At 37.6% G+C, this 14,581-nt stretch overlaps 1 protein-coding gene across 1 annotated transcript in view; it reads left to right on the top strand.

The window, feature by feature from the left end:
- LOC144356731 (uncharacterized) overlaps positions 1-14,581 on the top strand; it is a 21,346-nt gene continuing 6,765 nt past the window's right edge. The window contains exons 1-18 of the mRNA XM_085493738.1: positions 1-243; positions 3,394-3,535; positions 3,647-3,766; positions 4,602-4,724; positions 4,977-5,096; positions 5,489-5,731; positions 6,111-6,374; positions 6,711-7,278; positions 7,444-7,715; positions 7,871-8,137; positions 8,826-9,040; positions 9,788-10,007; positions 10,484-10,777; positions 11,451-11,585; positions 12,093-12,378; positions 12,744-12,850; positions 13,296-13,459; positions 14,039-14,134. Coding sequence (XP_085349864.1) covers positions 1-243; positions 3,394-3,535; positions 3,647-3,766; positions 4,602-4,724; positions 4,977-5,096; positions 5,489-5,731; positions 6,111-6,374; positions 6,711-7,278; positions 7,444-7,715; positions 7,871-8,137; positions 8,826-9,040; positions 9,788-10,007; positions 10,484-10,777; positions 11,451-11,585; positions 12,093-12,378; positions 12,744-12,850; positions 13,296-13,459; positions 14,039-14,134 — 3,879 coding nt within the window. The remainder of the gene's footprint in view (positions 244-3,393; positions 3,536-3,646; positions 3,767-4,601; positions 4,725-4,976; positions 5,097-5,488; positions 5,732-6,110; positions 6,375-6,710; positions 7,279-7,443; positions 7,716-7,870; positions 8,138-8,825; positions 9,041-9,787; positions 10,008-10,483; positions 10,778-11,450; positions 11,586-12,092; positions 12,379-12,743; positions 12,851-13,295; positions 13,460-14,038; positions 14,135-14,581) is intronic.

The raw sequence follows: 14,581 nt of genomic DNA, 5'->3' as shown, positions 1-14,581 counted from the left end.
ATGGATTCGGTGGTTGAAGTGAAAGAGGTTGCCGATAAAAATGGGAAGGAGAAACAATGGCAAGAAATCTTCCGGGAATTTGCTCTAAAAACGACAGCTCACGGGTTATCTAAAATTTGTTACTCGCCGAGCTTCTTCGGGCGACTACTTTGGTCAATTCTGTGTTTAGCCGGGGTTATGGCTTTTCTTATTCAAGGCTCCCTTGTTATATGTGAGTTCTTTGAATACAACGTTAAAATGAAGGTGAGTGGATTGTGAATTAACTTTAGCATTGTCTCAAATACACGGTGTGTATGATTTGTGGTAGATACGGGCATTTCTGAATATTTATAACCAGAATGGCTCTAAAGGTTGACATATTTTGAGTTAAAATAGATCACTGTTTATGGTCACATATCTTTCCCATACTAATATCTAATATTAATCTTGATTTACTGAAAAATCAAGTATTAATTGAATTCCAATGTTATTAATTAGTGAAACATTCATACTGCCATCACATATGGTTAGTCAATAAAAACTTCTCTTCAGAAAATAGCAGCACTTAAATCCTAATTAATTATCAGTTCGCTTATATTAACAATTACTCCGATACGTAAAATGAAGCTTGTTTACTATTTTAATATACCATAAGAAATATAACATTTTAGCGCAATCAGAGTACACTTTAAAAATCTCCAAGCCCTTTATCTTTTCTTTTTTTTTTGATTAGTCGATAAAAGACGAGATTGATTCAGTATGTTGGATGTACGTACATTTAGTTACAATACTGTCATCATATGTTAATTTACTCAATTTGACGTAGAACACTTGTAACCCGCCAACCAGATGAAGTATTAAGTGTGATTTCTGTTGGATGTTGCAGAGCAAGCACACAAATAAATGAAAGAAGGCGTTATCGATCCAAACGTAAATAAGTTTTAAAACAGTGAATATGATGTTCCCGTTCTTTTATTTCCTAGCAGTTGTTTAAACAGATAACTACGTCAGCGATGGCAAAAATCTTTCTCGCAGAACATTTAGTGAGATAGCAATTATCTTACATTTCGTATGACTGCAGCATACGATTTTTGTTGAATACGCTGAATTCTGTGTTTTAAATTTTATATAATACAATTAGTAGTCAATGGTAAATTTCAATAGATCATCAGACAAAGTGTGTTGCTGATTGACATTAAATTAATACTTGAACTTGGGTATTTCTTTCATCAGATCTTCTGTATATGCGTTTTAGAGCAGTCAAAAAGCTTACTGAGGTGTGTATCTGCTTACAGTTGCGAGGCGCAGTCGCCGTGGGCGCGAAAGTTTATGTTTGTCATGTGCTTTTAATTTATATTGAATCCGTTGTTGAATACATCTAAGCCTAAAACGAAGTCAAAATTGTATGATGTTTCATTGTTTGTTTGTTTGACAAACCGCCACAGCTAGTCATCTTTTATGTCTTTAATAGTTTATGTTCCTTTCAACTTAGCGACTAACATATTAAATATCTGGAAACACAAAATAACTCAATCAAAATAAGTGATTTCGGTATTTTTCAATACAATTGTATGATCAGACATAGAGTCGTAGAACAATTGGTCTAGGATCAATGCCCACGTCAATCTAGTCGAAAGAAATGTCCTAGAGCACAACATGAGTGAACAAATAATAAACGACGTTCATTTTCTCGTTCTTTCCACAATCTATTAGCTGCTTTGCTCGACCTCTTTTACATTTGATGTGCCTTGTGAGCGACATTTCTTTCAAACTTGACTTCCTCGTTATGCGTCTCAAACATTCCAGCTGTATTTTTGTGTTTTTTTTCAACTGTTTCCTTGCAATGCTTACTTTTTAAAGACTTTCTCATATTCCACGTGCGTTGTGAATGATATTTTCAATCTAAGTCGATATTATCACATCGCAATTGCTTCAACCTTTCATGTGTGACGATAACGTTCAGAATTCACTGTCATATAGAAAATATGACGTTATAAAGTAGTCCAACATTTAGTCCAACATTCTTGTTTCTATACAATTGCTAGAAAACATCATCGCTATTCCTATGGATCTCCGGGTGTATGCGTCACCTTACTGTTGTCTGTAACTATACCGCGCCTGCTTTATATTGATATCACCGATTTGTACCGTCAAACTTGGACTGTCCTTTTCGCGTTCAAACATATTTACTCAAAGATACAATATATTATCATCCAATTTAATTATTGTCGCTTTTGATTAACCTAATCTCGAAAACAAAAAGTTGTCTTACATTTGTCGCCTAAATCATAAATTCTCAACAATTCAAGTATTGTAATGTTACATTGGGGACATTAAATTACTGGGGTTGGCATTATGGTGATTATTACCAATTATGAAAAATTAGTTGTCTATAGCAGAAAGTCGGCACTTATTATTATTTTTTCGTACTTCTGATTTCCAATAGAAGAGCGCGTTGCATGTTATCAACAAAAATGTCGCACATGTGCAGCGCGGCGACCACCACCCTTTAAAGACACAGGTGCACTCAATTGCCTGTTTTATCTTTACGAAACATATGTTGCTATACCTACAAACAAGACATCCAATGTCATAGTGTTTGTTTTTATAATCATATTATTATGCTATATTAAAGAACTTACTAGAAATAGTAATTTTACTTACAAACATATAACATATAGCACAAACATTATATAATGACAAGTCACTTTTGATTTTTCCACCCTATATACTAAATCACCAGATGATAAATTCAAGTTACCATTTAAGAATCCTCATCCATCAGACATGTTCAATAAAAATGCTTATACCTTCTTTGTGTTCCTTTGCTGGTTGATTTATTTCTTTATTCGTATGAAACTAAATATCTACAGGAAAAAAAAGATATTAAAGAAGACAAATCCTTTAATTTCATGATCAAATATATATTTTTATCAACAATCCTAAATTGAATGATAGTACTTCAATCATAAGCCCAGTTGAACTTGAGGATTAAGAAGGCTACATAATCTGCTTCTTCTCCAGATCAGTGCCTCGAATTTGACTCTATAGGCCAGATTTCTACCAGACTGTATATTACAAAAGAGATGATTTTAATTGTACTGAGTCGGGATTCTGTATCAATTTGGTGACGCTTTGTTGGGAAATATATCCTCAAAACTGGTCATAAAGCAAGTCCAGCATACTGATAATATCGTAGAAATATAGAAGTGTAGAAATATTTCGCAACAGTTCCTTCCACAGACTATAAATTTGAAACAAGTAGAAGCATTTGTATTAAAGCTTATCTAACTTATTTATCATGTTTATGGGGTCAAAATAAGTGATTTCTTTATGCAATGACGCATTTTTGTCAAAAAAGGTGAAGCGTCTAATCAAATAATAATGCACCTAATGTAATCTTTGTTTTCACAGAATAATGTAGTGTCTGTGCTAAGCTTACCCTTTCCTAGTGTGACAGTGTGCAATACAAATAAATTGAGAAGTACCGCCATCGCAAACTCAGAACATTGGAGAGCAAAAGTCGTGGACGAAGAGTACGTCCTACCTTATTATGGTAATTTATTTATTTATTTGTTTGTTTGTTTGTTTGTTTGTTTGTTTATTTGTTTATTTATTTGTTTATTTTGTACCTCTCACAGCATCTAATATGTATGTTTTATTGTAGCTCCATGTCTACACAGAGATTTTGCTTGTTCAAACGGTAATCTTTGTATCAAATCCTACCTTGTTTGTGATGGTATCGATCACTGCCGAGATATGAGCGATGAAGAGAACTGTGCTTACGGTAAGTAATCACAAGAAATGTGTTACTAATATTGGCGTGTTCACGCATTGGACAATATAAAGAGTATTACCGCCAACTTTGAAAGAACAACTTACATATGATTTTTAAACAGCGTCCCTCTTTTTCAATTTTTCTTTTTATTTGGAGATAAATTAACTCATTGTCTTTTCAAAAAACACAACGACATATTGCACGTGAATTATGAAAACAAAACAGTCTGTTTATAGGTGTCTTGATTCACTTAGTATTTATTGTATTTGTACGAGGAAATGACGAGAAATTGTTTGCACGCCAGGTACAAAAAGTAGTATACTTATGACTTTTCCTTATTCAAAAATCGTTTAATAATATTTGGTTGAATATATAGGAGTGTCACCAAGGTTACTAGGTTCTTGATATAAGGATCACTGTTAACAAAATAAATTACCACATTGTCGCTAATAAGAATTGCATAAGTTTTACAATTCCTTGCAAGTCAAGGTGATACAGGGTCAGTGACGCCAATTCCTGATGTTAAGATGTCAGTAAGTCTAAATTGACATTTCTGGAGCTTAAGAAGGGAAACTTCTGATGACCTAATAATTCCATGGAAGTTATGCTTTTTTGTATATAGGAAAGATGTTTCATATCTTTAAGTAATAACCTGGGGCATCATTTGTCTTGTGAAATGAAATATCAAGGGTAGATTTTCCAATGCAGTCTTGACCCAAACCGTAAATTTATTATTGTAATTCATAGAAACTATAAACCAGGTTTTAGATAAACTTGAGGGACCAATAATATTATTTCACATTTGAAATAGTTGAGTGTTTGTTTGTTTGTTTTTTTGTCTCAGGGTTGTGTGGTGATTCACAGTTTCGATGTGAATCCGGTAGCCCATGGGGTTACTGCATTGATATACAGAATCGATGTGATCGTAAAGTAGAATGCTATGAAGCTGAAGATGAAAACAACTGTGGTACGTTTCACTCAGTTTAAGTGTATTGAGGTAATACTATGAGAAAATCATTAATAGAATTCGTTGAAATTTGTTTTGATCTAACATGCATCCGGTGCGTGAAACCAATTGATGATAATTACTAGAAAATAGTACAAACGGTGTAACCTATTTAAAGAATCATATTTGGATTTTATAAACTAAATTAAGACCATCGTAGATGAGAGGTAGAAGGACGAACGCGTGCATTGACATATTATATTGTGTATTCAGAATGTAACGAGGACGAATACAAATGCCTAGACGGTCAAGGTAGTTGTATGTCAACAGATATGCTGTGTGATGGTATTGATGATTGTACTGATGGGTCGGATGAATATCCTTCAAGCTGTGGTAAGACATCACCATATTTATCCTAATAATCATGAATTTACATTTACAAAATATATAACCAGTTTCTAGTTTAGAAGATTTAGACCACAAACTCAATGCCTGAAGGTCCAAATTTCAATAATATGTAAAATAAGCGCCTGTGTTTATTGACCAGCATATGTTTAATTAACATGTGAAGTGTTTGTTATCACATATTTCCTTCTTGCTGATTTGACTGCGTCGTATATTTGTTTGTTCTTGTGGAATGTCATTCCTTTGTTTTGTAGAATTGAAGTAGACTTTTCGATTGTTTATCTGTTCTTCGTGTTGTGTTATTGAACTTAAATAATTATCATTTTGAATGTCACTTGGATGTGTTGTTATTTACAATTCCCTCTTATATTCACATCCAGCTATCTACCTGTTTAAGAAGAACAGCAATCACCACATGCCGTTCACTGGAACCCATGAGCATATGAACGTGACTCTGAAACAATGCGCCGCAATGTGTCTGGAACACGATGGGTTCGACTGCTTATCTTTTGACTACAACGACAAATACATGTACTGCAAGTTGAATCCAGGTCGCATTGATGAATTTACAGGTGCCGTGTACGATGATGATACGTTCGACTACTATGGCAAGCGAATTATTGGTAAGGTGTCGCCCTTAGCCCTGATAATAATTAATTAATATTACTTCTTGGAAAAATATATTTCGAAATTACACATTTCAATCATTTTTAATTGCCACATAAGATCGATTTTAATAAAATACACAAAATAATAGTATACTGTAAAACATGTCTTTTTAGCTAGCATGTTATTTTAGCTAATTTAGCTAATCTGTTATTTCGCTAATTCAAGATGTAGTTAATTTAACAGAAAGTATATTCTCACTGGGAGATAGTCGATACTTTAGCTAAATTAAGATTCTGTTAATTCCAAGAATCAAATCCGCTAAAATGTCATGCAGCTATGTCAACATGTTCTACACTAGGTTAATAAATAGACTTACATGTGCCTTTTTTTCAGACCATTCTACTTTGAGCCATAGCATGTCGATAAAATTCCAACGTTACCGTAACACCATTGTGAATAACGAAACGGAGCTACTCTACAGCAGCACTATCACAACTGAACAGTGCGCCAATAACTGTTTGAATGAACTCCAGTTTGTTTGCTTGGCGTTTGTCTATCAGCCTCTGGCTAATGAATGTTGGTTGCTAGATGTTAACAGCCTTACATCCGGGGTGTTTCTAGAGAACGACAAGCATTATGATTACTATGAACGCAGAGGTATGATATCAAGGTTTGACTGCAGCAACAGAACTTGTTTTTCCCTCGAATAGTATCCTATGAAATCATTTACTCAATTTCTGACAATAGATTCTATGATGTCATACTTTACCCACAATCCTTTGCTTGAGAATCAAGATGACTGACTACATAATACTGATGAAAAGTTGATTATCTAGAGAATGAAAAGTAAAAATAATTTAGACATTTGTTGTGTGTAGTTCGTTTACGAATTCTTCTAAATAACAAATATATGCTCTGTCGTACCACTTGAAATATCCCGAATATGAATGTGAATTATGTAACGAACGTAGCACATGTATATTTCTGTTGTAGGCCTTGAATGTTACGCTGAGCCGGATGCAAAAGACTACCGTGGCTATGTCAGCGTTACTGTTAACGGTAACACATGCCAGCGATGGAGCCAAAGTTCTCCACATAAGCACTACCTATATGATCCGGATGGAGGCACCGGAGACCACAACTACTGTAGAAATCCAGACGCTGGAGATAGGACTTGGTGTTACACCATGAATCATGATATACGTTGGGAGTACTGTGACATCGGGCAAATGCGCGTCAATTGTTTGTCGAGTACGCCCAGTTATGCTTATACGCAAGCGAATGAAACAACGGAGTGTTATACCAAACCTCTTGGTGATGACTATCGGGGTAGAAAGTCGATAACGTCCTCTGGTAGAACCTGTCAAAAGTGGAGTGGACAGTTTCCTCATGCACATGATCGGATCCACAATAATTATCCTAATGGTGGTCTTGGTGATCACAATTTCTGTCGCAACCCGGATGTTGATGGTAGCGGTCCTTGGTGTTATACAACCGATGGTGATGTTCGATATGAATACTGTGATGTTGGTGAACCAAGCAATCATTCCTGTATAGGTACGTCTGAAATATATGCACTACATGTGTTTACGACAATACACGTTACACGGCGTGATCACTGATGGTTTGGCGATGGCATGGTCCCACTAATTAAACACGATTCCTTTAAACTAATTGTTTTCTCAGCTGCTGAAGATACACCGCAGTACATTGTCCCTTACCAGAGAACATCGGAGTGTTATACAAAACCACTTGGCCAGGACTACCGTGGTATCGTTTCAGAAACGTCTTCTGGTAGAACCTGCCAAAAGTGGAGCGAACAGTTTCCTCATGCACATGACCGAACCTCAAATAATTTCCCCAGTGGCGGTATTGGTGATCATAATTTCTGTCGCAACCCGGATGACGATAGTGGCGGTCTGTGGTGTTATACGATCGATGAAGACATTCGCTTTGAATACTGTGATGTAGGCGAACCATCAAGGTACTCTTGTATCGGTACGTTTTAATTTACTTTTTGATGATATTATCTATTTTTATGACACAATTTTATAAGATTGGACGGAAAACATTATCAGATAGTTTACGGCTAGTTGATCTGGTCGTTTTTGATTACCAACACGATACAGATTATCTTTGTTATCACTCATTAGGTGCAGAATGCTCATACGAACCCCATGCCACAGACTACCGAGGATTTTTGAGTACAACTGTAGGTGGTTTGACTTGCCAGAAATGGAGTGATCAGCAACCTCACTCGCATTTCTACGACCCCGCTATTAGAACGTACTCAGGTATAGGGGATCATAATTATTGCCGCAATAGTGTAGCAGACGCGGTCTCGACATGGTGTTTCACAACTGACCCCAACGTGAGATGGGACACGTGCAAACTGATTGTTCGCTCACAGTGCTCCATAGGTAAGTAATCAGGTGGAGTAAATGACGCTAATCGCCGAAAATCTATTCTGTGATTGTTTATGAGAGCAGGGTTAAAATTTTCTACATTCAGGGCGGGCGACAATTTTGTAAGGACGGGGATATTGCGTGTAATTTCTTGAGGGTAGAGGATAATTTGGGGATTTGTTTAAGGGGAGACATTGAACAACGTTGGGTCAATTATTTTCATAGAGACACGCGTTTTGGGTGTTCAGTGTATGTTTCTGCATTTACAATAAGGGAGTCCTATACCTATATTCTAATTTCTGGGCAGAGAGAAAAATCAAGAAAATATTTCACGGGCATGGAAAACTTTGCTGAAAAATCCTGTGGGCCAGATCTCCAAAACGTTGTGAGGAGTGAGAAAAAAAATCAATTTGACACAAATCTGGAGAAAAAAAAGAACATTTTAAGGTACATCACTTGGTGGCTACATCCAAGAAAAGCGAGCAAATGTGTGCTCTTTTCTACACACACGGTCATGTTATACTTGGATGCGACTGCTTTTAACGTCCATCGCTCGAATAATGCGAAGCGTAGACGGCCCTGGAACGACTTGCGTAGTTCAAACATGACATGAAGTCAAAAACAGCACATTTGAGTAATGATTCTATTTGTACTACAATACAATGTCGGACATATAGTCATATTGAGTTTGTTTTATCTTCAGATATACCTCATCTTGGTTTCGTGTATGATCGCACGCATTACGAATACACACATTACGACCACGTTATCGATTGTGAAGATGTTAACGACTGTGCTAAAATCTGTGTCGATCATCCAGACTTCATATGTACTTCATTCGATTACTCGTCTAGTAAAGAGAAGTGTTATTTATGGAATGGGACACAGGCAACTGGTTCTCAAGGCGTGCAGGAAATGGTAGACCACTTTAAAAGAATAATTACAAGCAAGGGAGCATGATATTTAAGTGTTTGACCTCTACAAGGTCATACATCCGGGTCTCTCGTGGAAGCACACTCATTTTCATTCAATGACTATCGTTCATATCAGTGTTTCTTTGCAGAATTCAGTAAATAACTTCCCCAGCGAGTTACATTTGCAATACACTACACGGGCCCTCTTTGTTTGTGTTTTTGTCATTCACAACGGACTCACAGTTTTCAATTCTCCCAACGTTGGTTTATGCAAATGATGGCACGTTTGAAATGTATTAGCATGTAAACACGTCAATTAGGAGCGAACATTTTACCTATGTGAGATAACTTAATCGAATCATCTTTTTTTAAACAATAATTGTTTTTATTATATAGAGGTTTGTAGGGGTCTACTATGACTAAAGGGTGATGTTGATAAACGTTGATTTTCCCACAATCCAATGCGCTATTCTGCTGGAAATCGTACGTGTTTTGATCTTAGCGCGATGATTTGCACTAATTACCGCCGATGACTCTTTCGACACCTTCCAATCACCAAAGAAATTACCTATTTAGAGCTCGGTAACGTCTCAGTTTGTACTCGTTGGTCTGTGCAGCAGTCAAAGTGGCCATTTTGTTAACATGAGAGCCATATCTTGCGCATGCGTGGCGTGAGGACCAGCGCCCTTTAACGTTCACCTGTTATTTTCCCGACGCAGACGGTGAACTAACCTTGCTACATTTCTGGGAGAATCCAAACTTGCACATGCCGGATGACCATAAAAAGAAAATACACAATTTTTCTGCCATGCAATGTGCTGAGGCCTGCCTCGAGCAATTATCGTTTCGATGTCGGTCATTTGACTACCATCCGTCGTCTGCGACGTGTTATTTGAACGATAGAGGAATATCCAGAACGAGTCAGTCTCAACCGATCGAAGACATTAGTTACGTTCACTATGACATGAAAGGTATGTAAGAGGTTGGAGTCGTCACCTGCGCATGCGACACATGGCCATAGCGCGTCGTTGTTTACAAACAAGCGTCTGCCCATAAACCTTAGCGTTTTTAGCGTGCTTGTTAATGTCCCTTGGGACCCAATTCCAGCGCATGCGCAGTTGACGACCCATCCGCTTTAAGATTTCTGTTAATTTGTCACCTGCAATCCGTCTTTCCATGTTTGTTCAAAACAGATTTAAGCCCGACTTTCGCGCAATCCAGTTGCAGAAAACCACATCAACAGGATTTCTATAATAACCATCAAATGTACTGTTCATCAATCACATCGTCCCCATTGTCCAGCATACTGTTGTTGCAGCGGACATTATATTACCTCTCTGTTTCAAGCGAGTAGATTGTTGTGGCTTCAATTATTGCATATCGCTAACACCAAGCATTTCTGCAAATACACTGACGATATATGTTATGATGTCAACTTCATTTATAGATTTCATACCAAGTAAAAAAAGATTACGTCTACAAAAGCCGAATGTCATGTTTGCATTTAACGAGTACCCATGGAAACATCTGTCTGCATTCGATGACAAATTATTCTACAGGACAAATGTAGAAGAATGTGCAACACTTTGCATCCTCGAAGAACAGTTCGATTGTATGTCATTTGTTTACAAGCCAGTTAAACGGGAGTGTATGTTGAGTGCTCGAAAACAAACAACTGGGGACGTTGGTCAAAATACGAAAAATGGGGATATGTATTACTACGAAAGACGGGATATTATCCGTGAGTTGGCGTTCATACTAAGTGTGATGTGACACGGTGTTTTGTTTGGTGTCGTCTAGTCTGGTGTAGTGTAGTGTAGTTTGGTGTAGTGAATTGCATTGTATTGCATTGTATTATATTATTATACACCTATCATCGTAACGCCATAAGTTACAGCGTGCCGTAATTTTGCGGTATTGCACTGGGTATTTTCATCCTACCATATTAGGAAACGCGAATTCCAAATATGGAACGATTACGCGCGGAACCGTCCTCCAATAATAAAAAATAAACATGGCTGCCCCAGGGTTTGACCGGACCCCACACAAAGAAGTACGCTTAATCTGTTCTAAACGTTTTGGATTTCGGCATTTCGATGATGTATCCCTGGGAGGAAAAGTATAATAATAAGGTTATTACGAGGATGCTGCAAACTATGCACTCAGACAGTACACGGTCGCATAGATCTCCGCTGTGCGTCGGTCGATACTCCAGCTGTACTGTCTTCGTGTATGCTTTGCAGTATCCTCGTAATAACCTCATATTATAGTGTAGTGTTGTGTAGTGTGTGGTCTAGTCTAGTGTGGTATATTCTATCTAGTCTATTCTCGTACAGTGTATTATTATAGTGTGATGCCACGTAGTGTAGTGGCGTGTAGTGTAGTGATTTTACTTTATTCACTTTCCTTCCAAGCATTTGAATCTCAGTGTCCCGATGATTATAGACGTTGTGGATCTGGGGAGTGTGTCTACCAATACGCAATATGCGATACCATTCCAAACTGCGTAGATCACAGTGACGAACAAAACTGCAGCTCACGTGTTATAGGTAAGCATGATATTAAAAACAAAACAAAAAAGCATCATGCAGCATAAATGATTTTCATAGTTTAATAACTATTAACAAGCATTTGAACAACATTACTAGAAGAGTGAATTCATTTTTAATCGACTTTATGTTGTATTGATGTTCACACAAAAACGCCGAATTCGATCGAATTTGTTATCGGTTGGCTTAATATTATCCCAATGGATCGTATTTCTGTGAAAGATTGGTATTTTTATCGTGATTTGTAGGAATCTGAAAAACGCGTTTCACAACTTGTCTCTTATTTAGTTGTATGCTCCATTCAAGATGGCGGTCCCTTTATAGTAAATATCGTATTTATTTTTTTATCACGTGTGCGCCAGCTGACTGTGCTCTCAAACTAGATTTCGGCGGCCATCTACGTCAAGGCACACTGTTGACGTGTCGAGCAGAATATCTGGCGCACCAGCAACCCACAAATTGTATATCCCGTGAATATAAGTTCTTTGTGCAATTGTATTAATATAGATCACATGGGCAACACACGCTGGACGAATATATTCGAATCTATTCCACAGTCAATGAATATAATCAGTGATTTTATGGAAAGCTATCATCAACATAATGACTTTTCAAGGGTCAAGGGAGAGAATCCTCCGGACTGGCACGGGTTCAAGAGTCTCAGCACTTCGCCGGATTACAGTGATTTAGCCTCTGTGTTAAAAACGTCCAGAGTGGACATAGCCACGTATGGTCACCAAGTTGAGGATTCTGTTATACAGTGTTCCTACGACGGTGAAAGCTGCGGGCCAAGGTAAAACACATCCATCAAAGTACCCATGGCAACCGTGTACAGTCATGGACCTTCATACCTGAGACACTTTGAATCACTAGTACATTAAATAATTTGAATATCAAGATTTTTCAGCAAATACTGAAATACTGTGTTTTTCATACAAAATACAACTGTTATACATATATAGTACATGTCTTAACTTTATATATGGGACTCAATATACAGAAAAAAATGTTCAGTAATTTCGATATAATTTCTTAGATGTTGTGTTTTTTGTATTGCTTGTCAGTCGTTTCTTTTGTGTTCCTGAACATGTAAATTCACAATACCGTTTGCATAATATAGATATTGTGTGGGTGTCAGTTGCTTTATTTATATTTCAGTGACTTTTACACATTTCAAGACGAGAAATACGGCAACTGTTTTAAATTCAACCACGGTAAATACAATACCGAAGTAAGAAGTACAAGCAAACAAGGAGCAAATTATGGTATTCGATACAATTATCCTATAAACATTTCAGCATAACGTAATTATGTACATGCTTTAGACATTGTCAAACAGAATATCTAATTTAAAGCGGGCGGATGGTCACCTGCGCATGCGCGGGAATTGAGTCCCGGACGATGATAACAACACACGCTAAAAAATACAAAGACTTTTGTGTTTATAAACATCGACTCGCTATGACCGTCTGCCGCGTGCCCAGGTGACGACTCCCCCGCTTTAGAGTGGCAATATTCCTGAGAAATCTAACTAATTATTTAGTTATAGCAACACACTGTCGTTGCCACATGTCGTGTTCGATGTGGGTCCCATGTGACGTATGCAACGCGTGTTAAAGTGCATTATTTGTTTACGCGAAATTCGAACGCGCAATGTGACTGTGATTCTTTTAGTTACCATACTATAGTGTTTGCTATACTTGTCTCCAGGTCTTAAATTGACGCTGTTCCTGGAGCAAAATGAATACATCAGTATGTACGGGCGTGATGCTGGAGTACGCGTTGTCATAGAGCCGAGCGATATGGTTGCATTGCCACAAGATGAGGGAACGACAATCAAACCTGGGACGGTGACATCAATAGGACTGCGAGAGGTGAGACGAAAATACATTCTTAAAAAAAACTCAAATAACTTAAAGTTATCGTAGTGTAAAAGGGCAGAAAAAACGCTTGTTTTAATTAAAAGCGCGTTTAAAGGTGAAGTGGACGTCTTGCCGCGTCCTGTTCGATATGGGACACATAGCGACGTATACAACGCGTGTAAAATACATTGTTGTTTACATGAACTTCAAACACACGATGCGTGATAACCTCCGTGCTTTAACTAAGTTTTGATACAACTTTAAAATAAAAACGATGGGCTGGCTTCATCGGGGTAAGGCAGACACGTAAAGAACGAAGCAATGGTCGTGCATCGCCCGTTCGATATTTGTATGGGCATACTTGCTAACACGTATGGGCATACTTACTAACACGTATGGGCATACTTACTAACACGTATGGGCATACTTACTAACACGTATGTTACTTGTAGATATACATAATAGAGCTGTATGTGTTGTAAATTAAAACGGTGTCGCCACAACACAGCATTCAGTGTAATAACCACTACTGGAAAATAGCACACCTTATCCATATGGATTTTTAACCAAAATATGTTAATTTTCTTTCAGACTCGAATTGAAAAGAAGTCAAAACCTTATGGGAACTGCTCTGAAGTACGTGAATTTGATTCGATGTTTGGTACACATTACAAGTACTCGTCATTGGTAAGAAGATACATTCTTCGTATTGACATCAATAAAATACGATGTGTAGAGAATAGATAGTATCCAAAAATGGCCGCCGAGATCTCTTCGAGTGCGAGAGTGAGAGGCCACGCGACTTGTACTTGTCCCTCAACATAGTTAACTTTAGTAATAATAAACGGCCGCATTGGAAGGGATTTTATGTCAGATATAGTCACGGGTCCAGTCGTGTCGCGTCCTAACAACAGCATGCTACACTTACGCCATTCATCATGTGTATGCAAACGAGTCCCTATGTGGAGCAACGACTGTAGTCATTTAAAGCGGGAGGGTCGTCACCTACGCACGCTCGGGTTGAGTCCCAAGCGACGATAACAACACACGCTAAAAACGCGAAGGCTCATGGGTAGACGATTGTTTGTAAACAATGACACGCTATGGCCATCTGACGCATGCGCAGGTGACGAC

The sequence above is a fragment of the Saccoglossus kowalevskii genome, chromosome 19 (assembly GCF_978046115.1).
Source record: "Saccoglossus kowalevskii chromosome 19, keSacKowa6.1, whole genome shotgun sequence".
NCBI lineage: Eukaryota > Metazoa > Hemichordata > Enteropneusta > Harrimaniidae > Saccoglossus > Saccoglossus kowalevskii.
Note: the sequence above shows the minus strand (reverse complement) of the source record. Positions and strands in the feature narration are given on the sequence as shown.